We start from the raw sequence: 25,092 nt of genomic DNA, 5'->3' as shown, positions 1-25,092 counted from the left end.
ACTCCCTTTCTAATACAACCCTGGGAAAGGATGCGTCAACTTTCCTACGACTACACAGGAATTTTTTGGTTTCATATTATAGATATAAAATTACATCCAATGCCCATCAGACAGACACATAAGAAGCTGACCCACCAGCCTCTTCACAGCGAAGTAACGCAAACACAAGGAAACTTTTAGCTGTTTTTGTGAATAATATTTTGCAGGTGAAAGAACCTTTTGCAGCCCTGGCACCGGAGCACTCCGGTGTTTCCGGATGGCCCCGTGCAGGTTTCGCTTTTGCAGGCACAGCTGCTCATTTGCAGGTGCTTGGTGTTGCTCGTACCTTCTGCTTCTCCGAGTGGTTGCTGGCTTGCTTGGCAGCCTCGGCCAGCAACTGCTCGTACTGTTTGTGTCCCCTGTACTCTCGAACGCGCTTCTCGTGCACCCACGCCCTCTCGGGCTGGTTGCTGAAAAACTGGACGTGGTATTCACGGGCACCTGAAAGGGAAAGATTCCTGTGAGCAGTTTTATCAGCTTTGCTGCTTTAGCTTAAGCTTTCCTTTTCCATATGCTCCTCCAGATAAGACATACAGAGCTGAAGGGTGGAAATAAACGGGGCCTCCAGTCCAAACAGTCTCAATGGGTAGATAAGGATATTGTGCCTACACTTAACACTCGCACTTACCAGTGTCTTCTCATGGACACCAACATGAAAAGAGTAAAAGAGGCAGCATCTGTTCACAAGCCTAATATGCACAGCTCAACTGTAGAACTAATTTTAAACGTATGGCATTGCATTCATTGCAGAAAAGCCTTGTTTAGCATGCACGCAAGCAGAAACCGTCCCACAAAGAGTTCAGATACGTGAGGTTTTTAATCAAGGAACAACTACAGACACCTGCTATGTTCTGACAAAGCTCCTTCGCCCTTACCTCTTGTGTTAATTTTGGTATGAACATCAAGCTGTGGGTCACATGAAACCATGCAAGGCCACCACGGGTACGTTCCCACCTTGGACCAAACCAGATCGCCAACCTGAAACTTGACGTCATGGGCCACTTGCGTTGGAAGAGAAGGCAAGAACTGCTGGACCTATAAAGAATATCCACAGGGATTTGCTGTTTTTCCCCTCAGTTATCACCATTTTTGACAGTCTAACTGAGATATGAGATATATTTTGAAATTTGAGATCTATTTATCTTACAAACATGACAAAAGGACTTAAATACAGTCAGAAGGTACGTAAAATAGCCACTGATTAACAAAACACACAATAAAAAGTGTTTCTACTTATAGGCTGATTAAAAATGTTGCTTCAGGGATGAAATAAAGCAATAAATACAGCAACAAAAGACATTTTGAAACACCAAGCATTTAAAAGATTGACAACTAGTTTATCTGACAACTTAAAGAGCCTGTATGATAGTTAACATAAAACAGTAAGACATGAGAGGTGCAGAAAGTGTTAATTTGTATATACTGACCGGTGCTTCCTCTGACAGTGCATCTTCCCTGGGCCTTTCTGCTAGCAGGCTAAGCCTCTCATTTGGTCTCTAGGAAATGGGTAACAACGAAGAGAAAAAAGGGAAAATAAACACAAAGAGGGTAAGGGGACCATAAAACCAAAATCGGTACCAGCGAAACCAGGCAGAGAAAAATAATTAGCATAGGAAACATTCATGAACTTAGCAGACATGAGTATGACGACTCCTTACAAGCAATTCAAAACACAATAGTATCACAATTGAAAAAAAAACAACACCTTTTTCTTGTGCACTCTTTACATTACCATCGAAACTACATAGACCAACGTTCTGCTGTAACGGGTGACAGAAGAACATACAGCTGGGCACAGCAAACCCAGATAATTTCCCAGCTGAATGAACGTACAACTTGGAAGAAACAGAAGGCTAGCTGAAGGATATCCATAGTAACATGGAGAATCTCACTGCATACTGGTTATTTTCCAAAAAAATAACAGCACTACAAAAATCATTTGTTGATTTAAAGACACAATATGAAAATGGTAATATCTAGACGGAATCGCGTCCGCTTAACAAATGTTTGGAGCTTCCAAGTGGAAAAACAAACCCAAAGAGACTGCAGAGCGTTTATGAGGCAGGCTGAGGAGCAAAATAAGAAAGAGAAACAGGTTTGGCAGAAGAAAGATCAACATTGAGCAAAGCCAGAGGCATCGGTGGAGTGGGGATGCTAGGGAGAGCGATGACACAGCAGGTGAGCAGACACGAGCGGCGCTGCGAACACCCAACGAAACCGGGCGCAGACGTTCGCTTTCATTACGGCAGAGTCGTTAGTGAAAGCACTTGGAAAAGAGCTAACGAGGTTAGAAATATGCACAGAGAAACTAACAGTGTCGCTGGTGTAAATTATACCTCGTCCATTGAAAATGGAGACTCTGTGTTAATCATTACTGCACACTTGAGCTCTGAGAATCCAGGAGACACTCATTTAAACACCCTCTCTGGCAATTAAAATCAGTTCTGCCATTCGTTTAGAGTTGCTTATAGGAAATGATCGAGTCCAAGCAAATATCTGCTGGGTAGAAAACATTCCTCCTCGGTAAGGCAGAAAGCACAGGGACGATTCCTTCCTTTCTGTTGCTACAGGTCAGTGGAAATATTGTGTCTGCCACAACTAAATGCATTAGACAGGAAGCCCAAACAAGAGACTGAAACTTCCCACTCCCCGCAGAACGCGACTGACTGGTAAAATCACCCATTTTAAAACAGAGCTTATAATTCAATGTTTTTGTAACTTGGTTGTTTCAAATCAAGCTTTCTAGCCCAAACTGTCCCCACGGCTGGCGAGGTTCTGCTGATTGCAGGATCAGAATGAAGCAACAACTATTGAGTATCCGACCTCCAAACAACCATGTTGAACAAAGCACAGAACAACGGAAGCTGTAATGGAAACGGTGTTTCCATTAAGCCAATTCACAGATCTCATCACATTACTACAAAAAGGTGGCAAAAACGTACCCTGCAGTAGTGAGCTAAATGGTGAGTGAATCAAACTGACCCCAGACTGCGATAATTCATGTTAAAAACCACTGGCAGAAAACACTTCACCTCAGGAGTTGTACCATGATAGGAAGCTTTGCCTGAAAGAATCAGGAAGGATTTTTTGTGCAGAAAATGCCCTTAGAAAGGGAAATAGAAGCTATCCCAAGACTATACTAAGGATTTGGGTGAATTGCAGATGACAACAGAGCCCTGGACTGCCTGGGATTTTTGCAGGGAAGTTTCTGTTCAGACTGGGAACGGATCCTGGAAATAATGCGAGCCAGTGTCCTCACCATGACCAAAGATAACCTGTATTTTTGCCTCGGATTACTTCATTTATGAAAATGTTAGGGAACTGCACTAAAGTAAACCATGCTGATCAAGGAGAGCAGGAATTCCGAGCCCTAAATGATGCCCCACTCGTCTGCCCTGAGCTCTGCTCGGATACACCCGCCGGCAGGCAGACCTCAGGGGAACAGTGCAACCCAACAGGCTAAGGGCATGGCAAATAGCAGATCTTCCATTAGAAAAAACACAACCGAACAAAAACAACCAGCCAAAAAAAGCCAAGAATGTCCCTTCCACACAGGGCAGATTCTGCTCCCAAACCTGCCAAGGGCAGCAAATATCAAGGGGGTTCCCAGGAAGTTGGGAGAAAGGGGAGAAGGGGAGAGCGTGGCCCGCGCTGGCACTTTCTGAGTGTCACATTCCTGGCAGGGCCACCCCGACCTGCTCCCCATTCCCCTCCTGCTGGTAAATACAGGAACGGGTATGGCAGAGCTGGCAGGGATAAGCAAGAGGAAAGGAAACAGAAGTAACGAAGTGACTCAGAAACCTAAAAAGGAATAGACTGACAGGACAGACGACCAATAATTGCTCTCTCCACTTCCTGGAGGCTAGGTTAAAACGCTGCACGTATTGTGCAGCCCTGCCTGTGTGCATCCATATTGCAAAACTTAGCAGAAATGGGAACGGAAACGGAGTCGAAGGTTTGCAGAGGCTGCGGTATTACCCGCATTGCTCATTTCGTTGCGTGTTGGAACGCTGATTTCTGCTGGTTTGTACGTGTGCTACAGACAGCTCTCACTTTTTGTACATCATTTAAACATTCAGCATAGCTATGAAAAATTTATGTGTCAGCAGACGGGATCAGCACCCAGATACTGTGCAGAAACAGGAGAAGTGTCTGCGATTTGCTACGGTGGATTGGGGTTTATTTTGGTGGAAGGGAAAGGCTGCTGCCTCTGGGAAATCAGACTGCTTCCACTGCATTTAAAATGTAGTGCTGAACACTCCAAGGAGCCCGATTTCCTGCTCAATCACCCAGCATTGCTTTAAAAGTTAGTTTTAGAACTTTTTGAATGTGTATTTTTGGCCAAATCTCTAACACTGTGCAAGCACACCCAACTCTGAACATCAGAATGTTAAATAATCCTGAAAAACATTAAATAACCCGCTCTAACATTTATTTTTGCTACGCAGTCCTTCCACCACAACTGTGTTGTGCTAGAAATAAAGTTGCTAGCAACCTAATATGGAGTATCTGACAAGTCCACGAAGCCCCACAAGGTCTTAAGCACGCATACAACTAAAAGCAAGGAAAACCACCGCCGACGCCGAACTCTCCATCAATAACATCAGGTATATAGACGGCTGAAACAATCATTCCACTTACATTTTGCTCCTCTGGTTCTAATTTTGGGATTTTGTGCGACTTGCGCTCTTCCGAGCGGGAAGAGTCATGCTTGCTACTTTTTTTCCTTTTCTCTTTTCTCCCTTCATGTTTCGCCTTAGCATACTCACTCGCTTGTACTTCATTTAAAAGGTCCCCACACAGAGAGGACTCAAACAATTCCCTGCCGTTCTGGATAGTTTTGGTTATTTTTAATTTGATCTCTGGTGAGCCAGTCTTCTTTGGAATCACTGTCTGTGACACTGAAGGTGGCGGCGGCGGAGGGGAAGGTTTTTCCAGAACGTCGTGCGGCCTCGCGTTCGAGTTTTCCATTTGGTAATACTCCGGGGGGCTAAAGTTTCTAACGGTCCCGAATCCGTTGGCGGAGCCGTTGGGATACTGCGCGTACGCCTGGAATTTGGCCTGAGGTTCGTACATGCCGACGGGCGGCGCGTAGCCGTTGGCGATGGGCGGCAGGTCGTCCGGCGTGGGCGGCGGGTACGGGAAGCCCTGCTGCAGGGCGCTGCCGTACGGGGTCTGGCCGCCGGCGTCGGCGCCGTCGCTGCCGGCGTCGAAGGCATCCTCTTGGCGGATGTTGGCGGAGTCGATGAGCTGAGGCGGTTGCTGAATCGTGTTCCCCATGATCCCTTGCATGAAAGAGAACGAGAAATCCATTGTTCTGCTCCAGCATCCTCAGCTTTCCCTTCTTCTCATGGGGCCTGCGCGGGAAAAGCAGGGGGGGAAACGGGAAAGAGGTCGTGAGCAAAAACCAAGCAGCACGCGGCCGGCAAACTGAAACAGCTACAGGTCTACCAAGCAAATCCCTCCTTCCCCGTTCGGAAGCCACCCTTCCATCCTGCACTTTGGAATGGTAGTCCTGGATCATTAGGAAAAGCTGTTTTTGCCAAATTTATACATTTTTGCCTTTTTTTTTTAATGTCTGCTTGCTTCTTTTCCAAGATGTTTCAAGCAGCGATATGAGCACCTGCAAGCACTTAAAAATTACAAGCCCAACTGTTAGAGTGTCAGAAAAACGGTGCTACAACTCAAAACACTCCCTGTGCTCCTCCTGGTTTGATTTTCGGGGGCACTACTCGAGCACGACGCAGCGAGACGACAGGCTTTGATCCACGCTCCAGCAAAGCGGAGGCACCGCGTTCCCTCGGCCCCGTCGCACCCCGTGAACTCGGCAGCCCGGGAAGAACCGCACAGGATCCCGCCAAGGGCTGAGGAGCCTTTTCCCTGCCTTCTCCCCACCCCGTCTTGCCAAATTTGAGTGGGACGAGCGTCCTGCCAGCGCACAGGGACCAAGGCTACGTGACGGCCCGGTTCAGGTCGGTCACTGCAGCTCAGCGCCGGGCAAACCAGTTCCGATGCTCCCACGGGAGCAACCCAGCAAGCTCCGAGCGGGTTTCCCCATCCCTCCTGCACTGAAAAAGCAGGAGGGAGTTTGCATCCATAGGCTCTGGAAAAGGCAAACGGGGAAGGTTATTCTGCTCGCTTTGCTCTGCTTCTCCGTATTATTTTAGTATTGAATACTCAGGACTTAAGCGTTTTATGGCTCTGAGGGGGAGAAAAATAGCCCCAAATATCAAAATATCTCCAAAAACAGATTATTCCCAGAATTAAATTACTGCTGAGAAAGAGCTGTTACACATCTTCAATTTTCCACTTCATTTTAAAACTCTAACATCAGATTAAATGAAACCAGACTCAGATCTCCAGAACTGAACTATTCGCTTAGAGAAGGATCTTCCAAACAACATCCCCCAACACATTCACCTGAACCCCAACGTTCAGTAAGAAAAAAAATATACACAATGATCTGAACTTCAGGCAAGGAACACAAGTTTGCTTCCAAGCAAGGTCAATCTAGCCCTTCCAAAGTAAATATCGTGCTGTATTATTTATTCTGTCCCTGTGTAGGCAAAAGGGAGGGTTATTGTGCCCTTTTGCTCAGGTTGGAAATGACATTAACACGTCCCACGGATACTTCTCATAACCAGAATCTACATAGAACGCTACCCACACTCAATTCTCACCCTCCCCATGCAATACAAGTCAATATCTAACCTAAGAGCTTTCACAACACTAACAACACTTTCCTCCTCAGAGGCTGCAAAAAGAAATTAAAGTTACAATAGCGACGAGAACAGCTTAATCGGAATTTTATTATGTATTTTGCCAACTCTGTATTCGGGTTATATTGATGCTAGTATTCATCTTTACTGCCCAGTGCAATCAACTCTGCGTGCATTTGTCACTGTAATTGAGTGGGTCAGGGAAACTATTTGGTAGCCCAGCGCTGTGCGGCAACATTCCCTAATTGCAGGGATCCAAAGGGATCGCCGTGCCCTCCAAGAGCTCTGCACATCAGGCACGAGCCCCTCACTGAAACGTTACTGTTGATGCTGCAAGGTCAAACACAGCAAAATCACCAGCACCCATTCCAGGAAGGGGAACTCTGCACTATTTACAAACCCCGGTTCTATGAACTGCAGAGAAAATGACAGTTTTCAGACTACAAATTTCACCCCGGTTTGGGCTGACTTGTTATTTAAAACAAGTTCCATCCAAAGCAATTTTTTCCGAATACCCGAAAAACCTTTGTGTCTAAACCATGCATAGAAAATAAGAGGCCATTAGAATTTCAGTCCTCAGAGCACATTCACTGCTAGATGCTAGAGTGAGAGCAGAAATAAATCAAGAAGTATTAGAATTACTCTCAACTTCCTGATTTTTAATAGAAAGACACTTTTTTTCTCTTTCTACCCAAATGCTCTGAAATTAAAGTTATCCGTTTGTGTAGAAATAAATGCTTGATGAGTTGTGCACCCCAGTGTGACCCACCCCAGAACCCAAAGTTCGATTTGGACGTGCCAGAACTCTACAAACTACCTAACCAACCTGCAGAAACCTGAACTCTGCTAAACTAAGAGCAATGCAACATTTTGGGCTTCGCCAGAACTACAATTTTGCTATTCTCATGTGGTATTTGACCAATTTTGCTGCATGTTTTCCTCCTTGATAGTCTGACTGAGACTGGAAGCTTTGTTAAGTTTTGCTTTCTGCTGGATGATGCAAATCTGACACGTTAAGACAAGGGTAATATTTAGGTGCTTTCTTTTCCTGCTTGAGGAAGAAGGGAAAGGATGTTAATGCATTCAAAAGAAGTATCTTTTCCTAGTGCAGGTTCTTTTCTTTGGAGATCGATTTGGATTTTCTGTTCATTTCATCAAACAAGGCAGCTCTTTCAATAAGAAAGTATCTCCTGGTATAAGAGGGGGAAAAATAAAGGCTTTGGACTTCTCTGACAACTAATCCTCATCCAGACACCACCACGGGATCTAGAGCTATCGTGAACCCTCTGGCCTTCAAACCAGCAACGGTCACTTACATTTAGGAGAGTTTTTACTCTGTTCATACCCAATATCTGTACAACAGCCTTCTAGTGGAGAAAGGGGCTCAGACACCTCGAGCACTCCCGGGGTTACACACTGAGAATCTGCGACTGAATTATTGCGCCAAGGAGAAAAACCAACCCCCTCTTCCCATCCCGACATGCAGGAAAGTCCAATCGGACTAAAACACACGCGGAACATGACATGCTGGATGAGAGGAATTTTGCAGAATATCTGCCCTGAGAACGGAAGCCCTGCGGCTGACTCACTGGCAACGCTGAAAAACCCGGAGTTAGTCAAAATTAGTCAAAACCAGGTGTTCGGGAACGGTGCCGCTGTCTCTTGAGCCCGAGCTGGGTTTCCTATCAGCTCTCTCGACATCAGAAGCTCTCGGCTGCTTTTTACACGCACATAACCGAGCTCGAGCAGTCCAGCTCCTGCTCCCGCGGGCCCAAATCACAACTCGACAACCCCAGCGCTCCTCAGAGTCACCCTCCGCTCATGTCACCCTTCGCTTTCCCGCACTCTTCATCCCAACACACGAGTGTCTCCAAGCTGCACTCGCACCGGCCATCCCAAGGGCCTCATCCACGCAGGAAACATTCCCAATATTCGGGGGCTGCTGTGCTCATGTCGCACACGGCTGCTTGGCTGAAACCATCCACATCGCTGGGGTTTCACCCAAAATTACTCAGACCTGATGCTCCCCGTTTACCCCTGCACAGCGTGAAACCACATGAAAAATATTGTAGCTTGGCAAAAAAAAATCTGGAGGATTCAAGAGCAATCGCATTAACTTGCTATCTGCAACATCAAATTAATTACTGTATCATTCATTTTTAATAGTGCCTTTTAACGGCTTAATAATTGTCCTGCATGAAATTTAGAAAGCAAGCCACAGCAAAAACTGGTAATAATAATAATAATAATAATAATAAATCCTACTGCAAACTCAATTGCTAACAAAAGTAAAAAATAACTAAAATAACACATATCCAATCCTGTGCATAGACTTACTGGCATAAAAACTGTCACCTGGGGATTTCTACAGAATTCGGCTGAACTTAGCACAGTGTCACTTAGACCAGCGGATCAGAGCTCTCCTGTCAAGCTTCCTTTCAAGGCTTTTATAATATCTAGCAAGGCTGAACACTTCCCCGTGTGTCTTTCTAAACTTTTTGTTTATTAATGCCAGAAAGAGAAGTCACCTCTGTCACATGTTTATGATAAGGCAACTTTTAACAAGTTTCCCTTGGGGAATGGAAAGAAACAACGTGGACATCAAAAAACATAGTGAGTTACCCCCAGAATAAGCTCAGAGGATGCATCTACTCATAAAGACTCTGGATTCAAACGGGAAGAACAAGGCGAAATGTTTTAGTTCCTCACAAGCGCAGGGATCACAAGAAGCAGGAAACTTCCCATTAAACACACATTAAAACCACAGTGATAACGGCAACGCGTCTAGCGAAGGGCATCAAACTTTGGCAAAAAGCAAAAACTGAGAGAACGCACAACTGTGCTAAAGGCAGCGGGTACCGCCGCCTGCGAGCATCACCCGCGCCTCTTCCTGCATCCGGCCTCCGCTCCCACTCGCTGCTTTTTTGTTTTTTTACCCATTTGGGCCGTTTTTAAGCAAGGCACGAGCAAATGCCCCTTGCAAGGAGCCGCCGGGCGGAGGGGGCACGTTTTCCCGGCTGCGATTTGGGCTATTTCACGTTACTCGGGGCTGAGGGCGAGCAGAGAACCGCGCCGTTCTGGGGGAAGGTCTCTCCTCTTGGGCACCGGAGGCTCCCCGCGGCCTGTGGCAACGGGACGCCTCGACAGCGGCGGGGAAGCGGCGCCGGGCGCCGAGCAGGGCGCGACGCGGGGCCGGGCCGAGCCCGCCGGTGCCCCCGGGCCGCCGCAGCCCCCGTCCCGCCGCGCCCCGCCGCTAACATGGCGGCCGCGGCCCCTTTAAGCCCGCGGCGCGCGCGCCCCGCCGCCCCCTCACCTTCAGTCTGTTCCATTCTAACCGCCCCCGCCGCGTCCCACCGAGCCCAGCGGAGACAAAAGAGGCGGCGGCGGCGGCTCTTCCCGCCGCGGCGGCAAACAGGCCGCGCCGGAGCCCCGGCCTCGATTTCCGCGCCGCCGCCGGGCTCCGCCCCGGCCAGGCCGCCCGCTGCCGGCGGCGGCGGCGGCCCCGAGGAGGAGGAGGAGGCGGGGGGCGCGAGCGACCGCTGGCGGCGGCGGAAGGCGGCGCTGCGTGCGCTGTGCCCGGCTCCCGGCCCCGCTCCCGCGCCCGCCGCCGCCGCCGCCCCCCCCGCCGCTGCCGCCGCCGCCGCCGCCGCCACCTCGCAGCGCGCAGGCGCGCGCAGGCGCCGCCGCACGCAGCGCGCCCATTGGCCGCCGCGCCCGGCGCCCGCCGCGAGGCACGCTGGGGGTTGTAGTCCCGCCGCCAGTGGCGGGGAAGCCATGGCTGTCCCCTCCATGGGCCCGTTGCGATCCAGAAATAAAACAAATTAATGCTGCGAAGTGCCGGGATTAACCCCTCCCCGAGCCCCGGGTCTTTCCTAGGATGACCTCTGCGCTGTCAGTGTTTCCCACAGCAAAAACGTGATGATGTGGGCAAGAAAAAAAATGAGCACCAAAAGCACAAGCGAAGGGTGGGTAAAGAAGAGGGGACGAAGGGGATGTGTGAAACCACTGCAAGAGCAACAAAAAGTCAATGGTGAAACGAGATGGATTGGCTGGGAAGGGAGACACGATCCAAGGAAGCTGCAGGGGTGCGAGTGCTCCGCAGCACTGAACAAAGGCGGATTCCCAAATCCGCGGCGTTCCCGCTGCCGGCGCCCAGGGGCTCGGAGCGTGCGGCAGGGAGACGCTTGGGTTGTCTGTGCTCTCGGGGGGAAACCGCTGTCATGACGTGCGTCTTAAGGGCAAATCTCCTCCCACCTAAGCACAATAGATCATCAAAAAATGGAGGTGACCTAGAAAAGGATTTATCCCACTCGGCTCTTCTCCTCCCTTCCATAAATTCTGCAAAACCGATGGCCGAAGTAGTCATGGGGAGGGAATTTGTTTCCTTTTTGCTTCCTTTTGTCAACCAGCTTACAGGAATCCTCGCTTTCCTCCATTTTGCGCCAATAGTTTTCTTTCACGTTAGTTTTTTGCTCCTGCTCCTGTTGGGCTTGCACTTAATGTGCTGTCGGCTCTTGAAGTATCTGTTGGTTAGAGAACAACACGCAGAGCTAAAAACAAAGCGGGTCAAAGTCCCGCGCCAGGAACGTACCTTTTCCTGCCCCAAAGGCCAATCGGATGGTCCATGCAGTGGCCAGCAAAGCACATGGGGTGCGGGGAAAATAAAAGACAGTTTTTGCCCCCTAAGACAAGTATCAGCCTTCTTCTGGTTGGGATTTTGGAAGAATATTGAGCTCTTCTAGGAACAACGACTGAGTGTAAAGAAAGGCTTTAGTAGCTCATGAGGGTCCAAGTGAAGGCAAAGTTCAGTGGGACAGAGTTTTATTAGCTGCTCTCTCGCGTACCGAGGTAATTTAAAAAAGCTCTGCGTGGTTTCCTCTGTGCGCCGAAGAATCTTTACTCGGCTCCGCTTCCCCACAGGCAGTGGGAATGGGGCTCTGGAGCCGCTCTCTGCTCCTGGGATCATTCCCGAAAGGCTCCTAAGGGGATGCTGAGCGGCGTTTCGGAAGCCGCAGCTCATAGCAGGCACCGTCAAGCAAGACGCTCTGCCCCCCGCGCGTGTTTTAGTGAATTTACTGAAGGCCTGCGCTTAAAATCCTGTGGGAACATGCAAACAGCAGCGGCCGCAAGAAAAACAAAAGGGGGAGGTAAACAAAAGGAGTTTCTAGCCCTCTTTCATGCAGAAAAAGGTCCTGAAAACAGAACTCAAGTGTGTCTGAATCACAATTCTCAACACTGAAAATGAGAGGACAAACCTTGCCAACGCTGACGCTAGTCCGCAGTGTTTCAGAAGGTATTAACCAGCTCCCAGATTCGCATGGAAATGTGTCTTTGGTGAGAAAAATAAGTTTTTCCAAGTTCTGGAAAGGCTTAGGGTAGCGTAATAATGTACATTTTCCACTCAGCTACCTCCTTGAGCTGCGTTCAGGGGGCAGGGGCTTGTTTGGGGGTATTCACCTGCTTTTGATTTCCTGTTCTGTTAATGCCTCGAGCAAAAAGCTCCCAAGGAAAAGAAAAGCTCTTCTGTGATCCCAAGGGAGCCACTAGCTTAGCAGAACAAATTTTGGCAGAATAGCACACACAGGGACTAAATTGTACTATTACACGCTTGGCATTAACAATGCAGAAATGCTTTTAAGAGTAAAAAAAAAAAAAAGGATTTGGATTAATAGTGGTGTCATCCCCGCTCCAGAATTTAAAGGACTTGGAAAGCAGCCCTGTACGGGCAACATTCCTTCCAACCAAGGGAGAACATGGCAAAGCAACGAGACCTCCGGCAGCAGATTTGGGGAGCTTTCTTGCTCGTTTCTTAGCAGTCACTTGAAGTTTTATATTTCCTCTTTCCAGCACTGTTCATTTGCGGAGGCCCTGGTTAGGGAAGCAGCCAGCGAGTGCGGGGTGTTTTGCGGGGTGGCCGTTTTCTCACGTCGCTCCCTGGAACACGCAGAGCGTTCCGGGAGATGCCGAGGCTCCCGTCATCCCCGCGGACATTCCTGCAGCTTCCAGCACCGTTGCGGATCCGCGGCGCCCGCCTCGACGTGCCGGGGCTTGCAGGCTCCAGCTGCTGCCTCATTCCACGCAAACCTGTTTGCAGGAACAAAAGGCTTCGGACGCACGGCCGCTCATACACCCTGCACTATATATAGAAACCAGCTGCAGCCGTTTAGCCACAAACCTCCCAAGTTTTGCTCCGTGCAACAAAATAAAGGGATATTCCTGCTGGGCTGCTCCCTAGCGTGGGTTAATTATGGGTTAGCGAACGACCGGGTGCGTTTTTCACTTTGCAGAGCCCTCTAAACCTACCAGGAAACGTTTCGCCTGGAAACGGATCAAACCGTTTCAGCAGTTACCTGGTTAATGAACCTGGTTAATAAAACAGGTACTGGAGCCACTTGGTTAATAAATTCTCTTCCCTCCTGCTGAAACTGGAGGTCGGTCCCCAAACAGGGACTGCCCCCCCATTCAGGGGCCAGTGGAGGCCACAGGGAGGCCCTGAGGGGTCAGTGGAGGCTGCAGGGGAGAGGGGAGACCCTGAGGACGAAGGGGAGGCTGGAAAGAGGCCTTGAGGGGTCAGGGAGGCCAGAAGGGAGACGGAAGACGCCAAGGGGCCAGGGGAGGCCACAGGGAGGCCCTAAGGGTCCAGGGAGGTCGCAGAGGAGAGGGGACACCCCAGTGAGCAAGTGGAGGCTGGAGGAAGGTCCTGAGGGGCTATGGAGGATGGAGGGCAGATGGGAGACCCCAAGGGGACACCAAAAGGAGGCCTTGAGGGGCCAGGGGGCCAGTGGAGGCCGCGGGCGAGACCCCAAGGCCCCAGGGAGGCCCTGAGGGGCTGGGGAGGCCCAAGGAGAGCGGGCAGCCCCGGAGAGGCCACCAATGGTGGGCAGAAACCTCCGCTCCTTCCTCCCTGCCTCCGGCACCGCAGCCGTTCTCTGTCATCTATCCGCGGTCCCGGTCACCAGGGGAGGTCCCGGGCGACCGGAGCCCCATCAGTGTGACACCCATCTACAAGGTGGATCCAATGGAGGATCCTTCGAGGCCTGGAGCACAGACCTTAAGACGAGCAGCGGAGGGAGCCGGGGTGGTTTATTCTGGAGAAAAGGAGGCTCGGGGGAGCCCCTGTCACCCTGTACAGCTACCTGAGGGGAGGCTGCAGTGGGGCGGGCGTTGATCTCTTCCAGAGTGACTACCCCTAGGACAGGAGGACATGGCCTCAAGTTGTGCCAGGGGAGGTTCCAGTTGGATACGAGGGAAAATTTCCACATGGAAAGAGCGGAGCTGCCTTGGAAGAGGCTGCGCAGGGACGTGGCAGCGCCCCAGCCCCGTGTGGATGAGGCGCCTGGGGACATGGCGGGTTCCCGGTTCCGCTCCGTGACCTCAGAGGCCTCTTCCAGCCACAACGACTCCATGAAATCTCGCCCACCCTGCCTCGCAGTGACGTCATCGCGAAGGCCCGTGACGTCATCGCGAAGGCCCGCCCCCCGCGGGGGCCGCCCGAAAGCCAAGCCCCGCCCCCTCGCCGCTCCCATTGGCTGCTGCCGAGGGCGCCGTGACGTGAGGGCGGGAGGACCATAGAGTGCTGCGGGGCGGGTTAGAGCGCCCCCAGGCAGCGCGTAATGGGGCGGAGCGGGAGGACCGAGGCCGCGGCCGGGCCCTCGGCGGGGAGCGGGGCCAGCGGTGAGGGGGCCCGGGGAGCGGGCAGGACGCCTGGGCCCGGCGCGGGGCACCGGGATCAGCACCGGGATCAGCACCAGGATCCCGAGTCCAGCGTGGGGATCGGCACCTGCATCGGGCCCGGCTTTTGGGATGGGAAAGGGGGGGATCAGCACCGCAACACCTGGATCAGGCCCGGCTTTTGGGGAGGAGGAGAAGGCGGGATGAGCAGCAGGATCCCTGGACTGGGCCCAGCTTTCCGGGAGGAGAAGGCAGGATGAGCAGCAGGATCCCTGGATCGGGCCCGGCTTTCCGGGAGGAGAAGGCGGGATGAGCAGCAGGATCCCTGGATCGGGCCCGGCTTCTGGGGAGGAGAGGAAGGCAGGATGAGCAGCAGGATCCCTGGATCGGGCCCGGCTTCTGGGATGGGAAAGGCGGGTCAGCACCACAACAGCTGGATCTGCCCGGGTGGTTTCGAGGGGAGGAGAAGGGGCATCAGCGCCACAACACCTGGATCGGGCTCGGCTTTAAAGGGAGGCCGAGAAGGGGGGTCTGCAGCAGGACACCCGGGTCCTTCCCAGCTTTCCTGGGGGGAAAAGGAGAGGGATCAGCAGCCCTGGGTGGGATGAGGGGACCCGCTCGGGGGCTGACGCGGCCGCCGCCGTCCGCAGCGCCGCTCCGGACGCGGTGATGCCCCGCGGGCCCCGCGCTGCCCGCCCAGGGCTCGGCCCCCCGGCCCCCCGCGGCGGCTCCGCGAGGCTCCCGGGAATGACGGTCCCGCCGCTCCGGAGCCGGTGACGCCGGGACACCATGGCCTTCCGCAGCTGCAGCGCCCTGTGCGCGGCGGCCAGCGCCAGGTAGGACGCAGCAGCCTTCATCTGCTCACCTAGAAACCCCGCTCGAGTGTTCCTTCCTGACAGCTTTAATTCCGGATTATCATGACGTTATTAATTAATGTAATGATAATCCGGAATTAAAGCCTTATTAATTAAGCTAGCAGTGGTCCCTCATGCTCTCCTCTCCTGCACTCTGACACTCCACATTAATGATGACTGGTGCTCTCCTGTTTTCCTCCCTTTTTTTTTTCCATACTGTACAAATTCAGGGCAAAACTAACACTTTAAATTAGCGCAGACATGGCCCAAACTTCCACGAGAGGTCAACTAGCCAAGCACAGTTAGTATTCCTTTTCATTTGGGCAAAATACCTGGATTTTCTGCAGTGGTTATAATCCATGTTAGTCTCTGCAGGCTTTTCATCCTGTCCTTTTACAAATGAGAGCTCAAATTATATAACCACGTGTCTCCCCCTCCCGTGTTCCGCGTGTCTTTTCCAGCTGACAGCATGTTGTTTGCGGGGGGATAATGGGAGACAGCAAATGCAGAGAGTTATTTTCAAAAAAAAAATAGGAAAATGAGAATGTTTTGCTCTTTTCTTAGTTTGCCACTGGCAAATTTTAACCTAGTCACTAGCAGGGCTATGTAGAAGAGCTCTGAAGTCTTGGGTTACTCAGAGAAAAGTTAATAGCATGAGACAGATTCTCAATATTTTATCTTTTGCTGGAGGATCAGAGCCTCAGGTACTGAGGGAGTCGCAAGAGCAATTCCACAAGATTAATGTGGCACTAAGAGCATTAATTCAGGTGTAGCTTTGAGTTAGCTCCGTCTCGATGCACTGTCACCCCTTAAATCCTTCTCCAGTTTCAGAAACTCCCATCTCCTCGTGCACTCCGGCTCTCCGTGTTCTCCTGCGGTCGCTCTGGTCCAGTTTGTGGATTCCCATTTGAACTGGCCTTGCAGCAGACGCTCCAAAACCCCGCGGTCGTGGCGGCACCCGCAGCTGGGCACCCTCCTACCTCGACCAGGGGCTGGAGTCGTGCGAGCGTTTCACACGCAGCAGGAGCGTCCAGAAAAGCCTCTGCCCGGCCGAAATGCTGCAGCCCAGGGCACGGAGCCTCCCAAAACTCCAGCAAAACACGGGATGGAGGCTGCTGGGGGGAAAAGGTCGTTACGCCAGAAGATAGTGGATGAACTGAAACATTACTCCAACGGGTTCCACTTGCTTTGGATCGACACTAAGGTTGCTGCCAGGATGCTGTGGAGGTTGTTACACGGTCAGGTTCTCACTAGGAGGGAGAGACGAAGGGTAAGTGCTGGTCACCTTGCTAAAAATGCCCCCAGAAGCATATTGTAACTAAAGAAATGTACCCCTCGTGTTCTTTAGCATGCTTTTTTTTTGGGCACAGATGAATAATAATTAATGCTGCTCTCTTCTCTGTACAGTTGCTGAGAACATGTGCAGATCTCTTCCGGCTGGTCCCTTTCCTGGTGTTTATCATTGTGCCCTTCATGGAATTCCTGTTGCCTGTATTCTTGAAAATCTTCCCAGAAATGTTGCCCTCAACGTTTGAGACAGAGTCAAAAAAGGTTTGTGTCCTCTTTGAAGACACTATTCGCTCCATTGCATTGAGTCACAGCCATTAAGCCACTAGTAGAGAAACACAGTATCTAAAGCAATTATTAGATTGTTCTAGCCTTGAGTCAAATGTTTTGAAACATGGATTTGCATTTATGAAAAATGCACAAGTCCTGGGAATGACAATGACATGTTTTTTGCTTTTCAAACCTGAAAAAATACCAGGACTGGCTTGGCAGCTGTGGTTTTGAACAATTTGATGTGCTAAATGAATCCAAACCTCTTGGATTTAGTACCAAAGTCTCGCTCTTCCCTAGAACCCTGCTCACTCCCACTTTCCAAGTGGAATTTCTAATTCTATTTTGTTTCCCGAGTGAAGGAAGAAAAGCAAAAAAAGAGATTAAATGCAAAGCTGGAGTTAGCGAAGTTTCTGCAGGAGACCATTGCGGAGATGGCCAAAAGGAACAAAGCAGATACAGGAGAAGGAAAACAATTCTCTTCCTACGTGCACCAGGTAAAGTGGGGATGACAGCAGGCTGTAAAGTGTGTCGGGAGTGACAGCAGTGATAAATGCCCGTTTTTTTTAGTTGTATGGTTTTAGCCAGAGAATGTGGGATTTGTGTGGAGGGAGCTTTGACAGCAGCGAGCTGCACTGTCAGGTCTTTGATCACTGGGATAAGCAGGAGGGTATCCCATTAATCAGTCTCAAAGACCTGGCATCTCCTTGGAGGGGAAGGGGAGTTTGGAAACCAGGATTCCATTCCGGAGCGAGCGGCTTTGTGACGGCGATGCCTCTGCTTTGCTCTCGAGATCCGGCACACCGGCCAGCAGCCCAGCACCCAGGAGATCGTGCGCTTCTCCAAGCTCTTTGAGGACGAGCTGACCCTGGAGCACCTGGAGCGGCCGCAGCTGGTGGCCCTGTGCAAACTGCTGGAGCTGCCGCCCATCGGCACCAACAACCTGCTGCGCTTCCAGCTCCTGCTGAGGCTCAGGACTATCAGGACAGATGATGAGGTGAGTGTCACAGAGCGCAGACGCTGCTCCGGTGGGATATGTGCTGCTTAGCTGGCTGAATTCTGCCCTCTGGATCAGCCTTCTTACATGAGAGATGTGTCTCTGCCCACACTCCGTCCTGGGATGTGTGAAGGTTAATATTGCCGGGAGTAGGATTCTCCCAGGGAGAGATTCCAGGGAAAAACAGGAAGAGAGTTCATCTGGCTTACAGTGTGCCCAGGCAGCAACGCTCCTTCTCATTTCAGATGATTGCCAAGGAAGGAGTGAACGGCCTCAGCGTGTCTGAGCTCCAGAGTGCCTGCAGAGCCAGGGGGATGCGCTCGCTGGGGCTCTCGGCAGAACAACTGAAGGAACAGCTCAGACAGGCAAGTGGAGGCTGCTCCACCAAAAAGACACCAGGGAGGAAACCAAAAAGCATCAGGCCCTGGTAGAAACACAGCGAACACTGATGTTTTAACCTCTGAAAGAGACAAGACTTGTGATAGAGCCAACGCTGGTCTTTTATAAGCATTCAAACGATGGGTACTGATGAAGGTGCTGTATTTTGAGTAGTCTGTGCAGAATGCAAAGTACTTAGCTTTCCTTGGCTGTTCATAAGTAATGATATTGGTGCTTCACTAGTGATGTCAACTCTGGAAGCTTCCTCTACATTATCTGTTCCATAGCTCTTCAAAATGATTTTGGTCTCACTGTGATAACTTAAAATTGTATTAGTTAAATCCAAAGTAGCCTTAAGATATTCAAGGACAAGTACTATATAAACAAGTACAATATTTAAATGTATTCTTTATAGCCAGTAAAAAACCTCTGTCTTCTCTTTTTTTTCTTCTAATAGTGGCTAGATCTACATTTAAAAGAGAATGTTCCACCTTCTCTACTCCTGCTTTCCCGTGCCTTGTACTTGATAGATATAAAGCCACAGTCTGTTCAGGTACCACAAAATAAGGTGAGTTGTTGGAGTAAAGCTCTCAGGTTAATAGTTTAGACATGCTTACATTATGAAAAATGAAGCACGTATGAAACGTATGGGATGTATGAAACTTGTTCCTTCATCCTCAGAGTGGAGGAAGTCACTGCTCTGAGTTATGTGTTCTTCCTTAGGTAGATGAAACTGCTGAAGAAGTCATGCCAGCTCTTCCTGAGGATCAAGAGACTCTAGTGGATTCTGCCCCTGTCGTACAGGGAAGAAAGGTTAGAAGATAACAGTCTACAAGGAGAAAAATGAATGTACAGTGCTGTGACGTTTGGGAAGAGCAAACCTTTCCAAAACTAGAGGAGGGATGAACAAAAGGCCATTTCCTACCACTTCTCAGAGCACAAACAATGTATATTCTTGCACTGTGTGCATGTTTTTGTCTTTTGAGAGCCTCACAGTGACTGTTCTAAGGTAACAGGCAATGAAAAGGTGATGAATCTGCTGTGGCATGTCTGGTTCTGCTGCTGGAAACAGCTGCTTATTCAGTGCCTTGTTTGTTGCTGGCTTCTAGCAGCACACACACTAGCTTTTAATTGCATTATTCACATAAAACAAATTAAATCAGCTTCAGTCCACATACATTTAGCTAACAGAAGCTGGTAAAAGAGTGAAATTTTTCAGCTCTCCTAGTGAACTTGGGCCTTTTTGTCCACAACAAATATCCAAAAGAGCTAAAGAAAGCCAAAATCTACAATTCTGACTATAAGGCTGGGAAGAATCCATTAGTCCAAACTGATAGAAGGGGAATGTTGTGTCAGCTGCAAGAAAGGTTTCCACATAGCTCTGTCGAGCAATCTAGGAGAAATGGAAATGCCTTATTCAGAGAAGGAAAGGGACTGCGTGGAGTCTAGCTACAGCCTTGTTTCCTGATAGGGTTCCTGACTTAAATCTGCTTTTTCCTTAAAGAATGAAGAATTTATATCTCGGTCACCAGAGAAACTGCCTGTCTCAGAAGTGTCGGTTAAGCCACCACCCCGAGAGGTAAGATGTTCAAAGCTCTGTGGCTGTTCAAAATGAGATTTTTCTTTGCACAATTTGTAGTCAAGCTGCAGAAATCTGTGCTACAAGATTTTCTAGTTGTTTAGTTCAGAGAGTGACAGGAGAAATTTATGGAAGAGAACCAAGGGCTGTTAAATACAAAAGATAACCACATATGGCTGCAGAAGACTCTAGGATGGTGTGAAGTTCCCTTGTGTGTCTTTAAAGACATTTCTACAATGAATCTGCCTTTTTTTTTTCTCTATTGTTTTCTTTCTACAACTATTTGATTTCAATTTAGCTGTTTACACATGGAGCTTTGATCTTAGCTGTTACTCTCTGTACCTGCTTTCCATATTAAATGGAATTCAGATTTTAGGAAACATTTGTATCGGTACTGCCTAAACTCTGCAGCCTTCTCTTACATTTAGAGTAAAATGGAAGCATCTCAGAACAGCAAGGCCAGTGCCAATGGAGTTTAGCCTGAAGCCAACGTGGACTGCCCACAACGAAGGGGAAAACTTTTGTCTCCCAGCCTTCTTCAACTAGAAGAGCAGTTTTCCAGGAACCTGAAGGTGTCTGTAGCCCCAAGGAGCCTCTTGGTCTGTTCCAAGCTTATTAGCAAAAAGATTCTGCTGTCTAGATGGAGCCAGCCCCTCATTTGTACTTCATCCCTACATCCACCATTTTAACTTATGTTGTAAATATGTAAATGCTTATGTTACTGTGCTGTTACTTACTGAATAGGTGTACATGCTCCTAAACCTTAGGTAAGACAGCCTTTCATTTCCATAAAGGAGAATTTTCACCCTGGGCACAGGATGAGCTGGGCAGGAGCTGCAGGAAAGGCCATTGCGCTGCAGCCAGGGCTTGCAGCTTTCCCTGCTGCTGCTGTGCAGATCTTGATCCTGCTTTGCATGGTTTAACCTATAACTAGTGCACAAAATGACCATGTAACTGTTGCATTTAACTGTCACGTTGTGCAGGGGAGAGGAGGAAGACCAGCACTTCTCTCCACGCCGTGTTTGAACTTGACTGTTCAGAAAGACTTCGCCGCTCTCCTCTGGCCTCCTGAGCTTTAGGAGGGACATTTTTCCACTCCACGAGCACCTACACCCATCGGCAACAGCCGCAGCGCGGGTGTTCCTGCTGCAGCAGGAGACTGAGACTCTCTTTTTCAAGATCCTGCTGGGTCACATGCTGGGGTGGAGAGGGGACACGGCCACCTGGAGACACATTTGCCAAGTCTGAGATGAAACTTGGTGGTTAAACCTTATCAGGCTCAAAGCTATGCAGCATCAAGTGCTCTGGGACTTGCTACTTTATAAGTAATTCTTCACACACTCCAGTGTTGACTGTTTTCTTGGTAGACTGTATATGAAAAGCTGTTTTTAGAATTTGTTATATTTTTGGACTTTGAGCTTTGTAAATGTTCAAGAACTACTCACTTTGTGGACATTAAACGGTGATATTTGTATTTAACGTCAAATTAAAGGTAGACTTGGTGCTAAGTTGAATGCAACATCTCTTTCAGAGGCCAGGCAGCCTTGAGAACAATCCAACCCCCAAAAAAGCCAGTCAGGTGAGATGAGGAGTTAATCAGCACTTAAAATGTGTTGCTTCCTACTAGTGCAGAAGCAGCTTGCAGAAGACTTCCCATTTTGCTGTGCTTTTTGGTGAATTTGCTTCCGTCCCTGCATCCCTGCCTCCTTGCTCCCAGCAGCCTGCAGTGCTGAAGAGCTGTGTTTTTCTCTACCTGGTGGTTAGTAAACAAGAGCAATGTTCTTTCAATAAATGCCCCGTTGCTCAAGTGTCACTCCTGCCTCGTTTCAGGGCGAGGTGTTGCCAGGGGTCATTACTTTGCTGACGGGATACAACAGCCTTCGGCTGCCTGTCAGTTCAGCAGAAATCCTTGTCTGCTTGATAACACTGACAGTCACTTGTTTGTGCAGAGCTGACTTGTCTGCAGAGCCTGTTTCTTCCAGAAAAGCCTTTCCCCGAAGAGCTGAGGACTGACCTCATTCAGTACCAGATTTCACTGCATTGGACACTGAGGTCAGTAGAGCAGGAGGAGCAGAATGCCAATGATTCCTGTACTGCTGCTAGAGCATGCAAATGTGTGGATGTAATTCCTGAACTAAGGATGAGCAGGGAGAGCTCTGCTTTTACAGACAGGAGGAAAGGGAATCTGTTTGGTAACAAACTCAGTGCAGTGTTGCACAGGGTTTTTAAAGTGCAAGATGAGAGAAAGAGCTGTGAAATAAACTTGAATATGTTATTACTATAAATACCAGGATAAATCTGCTCAGGCAGTTCAGTCATGGAACTGCATTATCTGAAGCCACTTTTACTTAGAAGCTGCAGTGTCGATTCAGAAAACAGGGCAATAGATTCGGGAGCGCTTCCTGGGAGCTGGGGATGCCGTTGGAAAAGCAGGAAGGCCGGTACCATAACCAGAGGGTCACTGCTACACAGCCAAGTCTTCAGATCCCTTCGGATTTGCTTGCAAAAGGTCTTGCATAATTGCAGCTCTATGGTGGGTAGTTCAGCTAATACTAATCCAATTGGAGGGAATTGATCCCTCTCCCGTGTTTTGCAGGTGCATTCCCAAATCCCATTACCATCGACGGCTTTTTCCAGCTCTGCCACGCTGCCCCAAGCTCCCGGTCTTTGCTGGCGGTCAATAATTGCCATTAGTGTTACCAAGGGACGTGTTTTCCTTGCACAACGCAAAGGGGCCGTGCGGTAACGGCACAACCAGCGCTCGGGCCGCGTTTCGGGCCGTCTGGAGGCGATTGCTGGTATCTAATCGCGTCCAGGGCCGTGCCTGGCCCCCAGGGATTTGCTAGGGAATGAGTCTGATCCATGGGTTTATTATTAATAGCGCGGGACGGGCCTGTGCCATGAGCAGGTTCCTATGGGAATGGCGTTGGGAGCGGAGAAGGACGTGTCCCTGCAGCGCCTGGTGCCACTGCCACTTGCCACCAGCAGATAGCAGCAGCCTGCAGCTATTTGGAAGTCACCCGCTTTTCCGGGAGCACTCGGATTAATCCCAAGTGTGGTGCTTATCCTTGCAGCTGGTGTGTCCTGGTCTTCCAGGCTTTCATCTTCGGGAAGCTCAGGGCAGGGCTGGGAATTCCAGGATGTTTGCAGAGCTCGGCGGCGCCGGGGGCATCCGCCTTTCCCAACAAGAGCCGGCAGAGCCGGTTAACAAGTAACTTCACCTGGGAGATTCCCGATTCCAAGCTCCGCTGCAGCCGGGACCAGCCCGAAGGAAAACGAGCCAGAGCGGATAACGAACTGGATTCTGCCCTCTGGAGCGGCCGCGCCGACACGAGCGGAAAGCAATAACCCAAGAGCTGCTTTTCCGCCTCCTTGGCCTCGGAGACCTTTTCCCCAGGAGCCGAGAGCCCTGGGAATTCACTTCCATATGCCGAGATGTAAGCGGGAGTCGGGAAGCAGCAGGGGATGGATTGGCGGTGTCGGAGGTGACGATGTTGGAGCCGAGTTCCAAATTGGTAGGAGCTTTTCCGGCCTTGCAGCAAGGAGTAGGCAGAAAATGATGGAGATAATACCCTTAATTTCCTGCAAGTGGATAATGTTCCCTTGAAAGGCTGCTCCAATGCTCTTTAAATACATCTTAAGAGCACATCTCCTACCGCAAAATAGGGAATAATGAGAGCAGGCGGTGTCTCCAGTCTGCTGCTCCCGCCCTGTGTCTGCCGCAGCTCCCAACCCCCCTGGAGTTGGATATTCCAAGGAAAAACACCACTTTGGAGAGGCCCCGGCACACCAGAGGCTGAGATTTATGGCTCAGGATTTATGGGACAAGGTTCCGCAGCCAGAGCATGCACAAGGAGACCGGGAGCGCCCAGGGAATATGGCCAGGGATGCTCCCTGCCTCCCGCTGCAGCCGCATCCCGGGATCCGGGCGGCTTTGGTGGGAGCCGGGGCGCCGCGCGGCATGCGGAGCCACAGGCAGGGCTGCCCGGAGGAGCATCCGGGATTGATGATCCCTTCCCGCTCCCTCCTCCCGCGCCGCTCGCTTCCTCCGGATCCGCCGATTCCCCATAAATCACTTGATTAAAAGCGCTACTTAATTCAGGCGGGCAGAGCGCAGCCGGAGCATTTAATTTGCTATGGAAATGGCAGCGGGCAGATGAACTGCAGCAGAGCAGCCGCCGCCGGCAGAGCATCCATCCCCATATCCCTGGATCCGCAGGATCCATCCCATTGCGCCCGCGCCGCGTCCCCGCCGGGCCCTCCCGCGGCCCCCGGCACCACTCGAGGCTCCGCGCGCTCGCGGTTAAAGGCTTTTAATAATTACAGGAATTCCGGGTTCATTACAGAAGAGTTTACAACAAATAATATTTCTCCATACAAAGGCAAAATAAACTTTTCAAGTAAGAGCGTCCTGGCCCTGGAGCGTCAACGGGGATGCGGCGCAGGGCGAGCGGCTCCCCGGCACCGCGAGCATCCCCGCGTCCTTAAATGCACTTGTTGCTCCCAGGAAAAGGCAGGGCTCGGTGCCAGGACACGGCAGGTTTGGCACGAGCGGGGCCGGGCGGCGAGGGGAGACCGGAGAGCGGCTCCCTCCTGGCCGCCCCGGCGCCCCTAAGGCACTCGATGGGCTGCGCGGTGCCCCGCGCCCCGCTGCTCTTTCCCAAAAAAAGAGCCAAAAAGGCTGCGCGAGGGGCTCCTCTCCGCAACGCTGGGCCCCGCGCGGGCGCTCCGGCTCGCTCATGCGCTCCCGTGGGCACCGGCGCCCGCGCGGGGACATGGGGAGAAGGGAAAGGCCATGGACAGCACGAGAGCGTATTCCCGAAAGGCATCGACACGGTATTATCACTGTTTAATAAAACCCCATATAAAACTGAAGCAGCAGCAGCAATTCTTATTGAGGGACCTAAACTGAAGTAGGTTGGGAACATAATTTAAAAAAATAAAAACAGCAAAAGTAGCAAAATATATGAACTTTTTTTTCTTTTTTTTTTTCTTTTTTTTTTTATATATATATAGCAACTGATATCTACCAGCCACTAGTACCTTCCTACCCAACTGGTATATCTCTGGTAACAACCCTTTTAAAAAGACATGTAAATATATATTCATATTTATACATATTTTTCGCTATGTACACGAGACTCCTGTTCTTAGCCCTGGGGCTTCGGCCGCCTCCGCCGCCAGCGGGAATATCCCGGCGGAATGATCCCCAAAAGCAACGTGGGGGCCGCGGCGGGCGGCCGCGCGGGGCCGGAGCGGGGCCGCGGCGTCGGCGGCGCCGTGCGCGCCCGCGGGTCC

The 25,092-nt window shown here is 50.5% G+C and overlaps 2 protein-coding genes across 2 annotated transcripts in view; one reads left to right on the top strand and one right to left on the bottom strand.

Moving 5' to 3' along the window:
* Positions 1-10,233, bottom strand: part of NSD3 (nuclear receptor binding SET domain protein 3) — a 32,898-nt gene extending 22,665 nt beyond the window's left edge. The window contains exons 1-5 of the mRNA XM_088521442.1: positions 10,072-10,233; positions 4,681-5,396; positions 1,467-1,535; positions 915-1,074; positions 326-480 (exon numbers count right to left, since the gene is read on the bottom strand). Of these exons, the coding sequence (XP_088377568.1) occupies positions 326-480; positions 915-1,074; positions 1,467-1,535; positions 4,681-5,352 (1,056 nt within the window). The 5' untranslated portion in view covers positions 5,353-5,396; positions 10,072-10,233. The remainder of the gene's footprint in view (positions 1-325; positions 481-914; positions 1,075-1,466; positions 1,536-4,680; positions 5,397-10,071) is intronic.
* Positions 10,234-15,218: 4,985 nt separating this feature from the next.
* On the top strand, positions 15,219-20,508 carry LETM2 (leucine zipper and EF-hand containing transmembrane protein 2). The gene is made up of 10 exons (XM_010224073.2): positions 15,219-15,265; positions 16,109-16,553; positions 16,691-16,834; positions 17,203-17,337; positions 17,634-17,837; positions 18,083-18,202; positions 18,673-18,783; positions 18,939-19,028; positions 19,720-19,794; positions 20,223-20,508. The coding sequence occupies exons 1-10, from the start codon at positions 15,219-15,221 to the stop codon at positions 20,271-20,273; spliced, it is 1,422 nt and encodes a 473-aa protein (XP_010222375.2). The 3' UTR covers positions 20,274-20,508.
* Positions 20,509-25,092: the final 4,584 nt, after the last annotated feature.

Source organism: Tinamus guttatus, unplaced genomic scaffold (assembly GCF_059628265.1).
Source record: "Tinamus guttatus ecotype Peru unplaced genomic scaffold, ASM5962826v1 Tinamus_guttatus_pri_ptg000123l, whole genome shotgun sequence".
Lineage (NCBI taxonomy): Eukaryota > Metazoa > Chordata > Aves > Tinamiformes > Tinamidae > Tinamus > Tinamus guttatus.
This window is presented reverse-complemented; position numbering and strand designations above follow the sequence as displayed.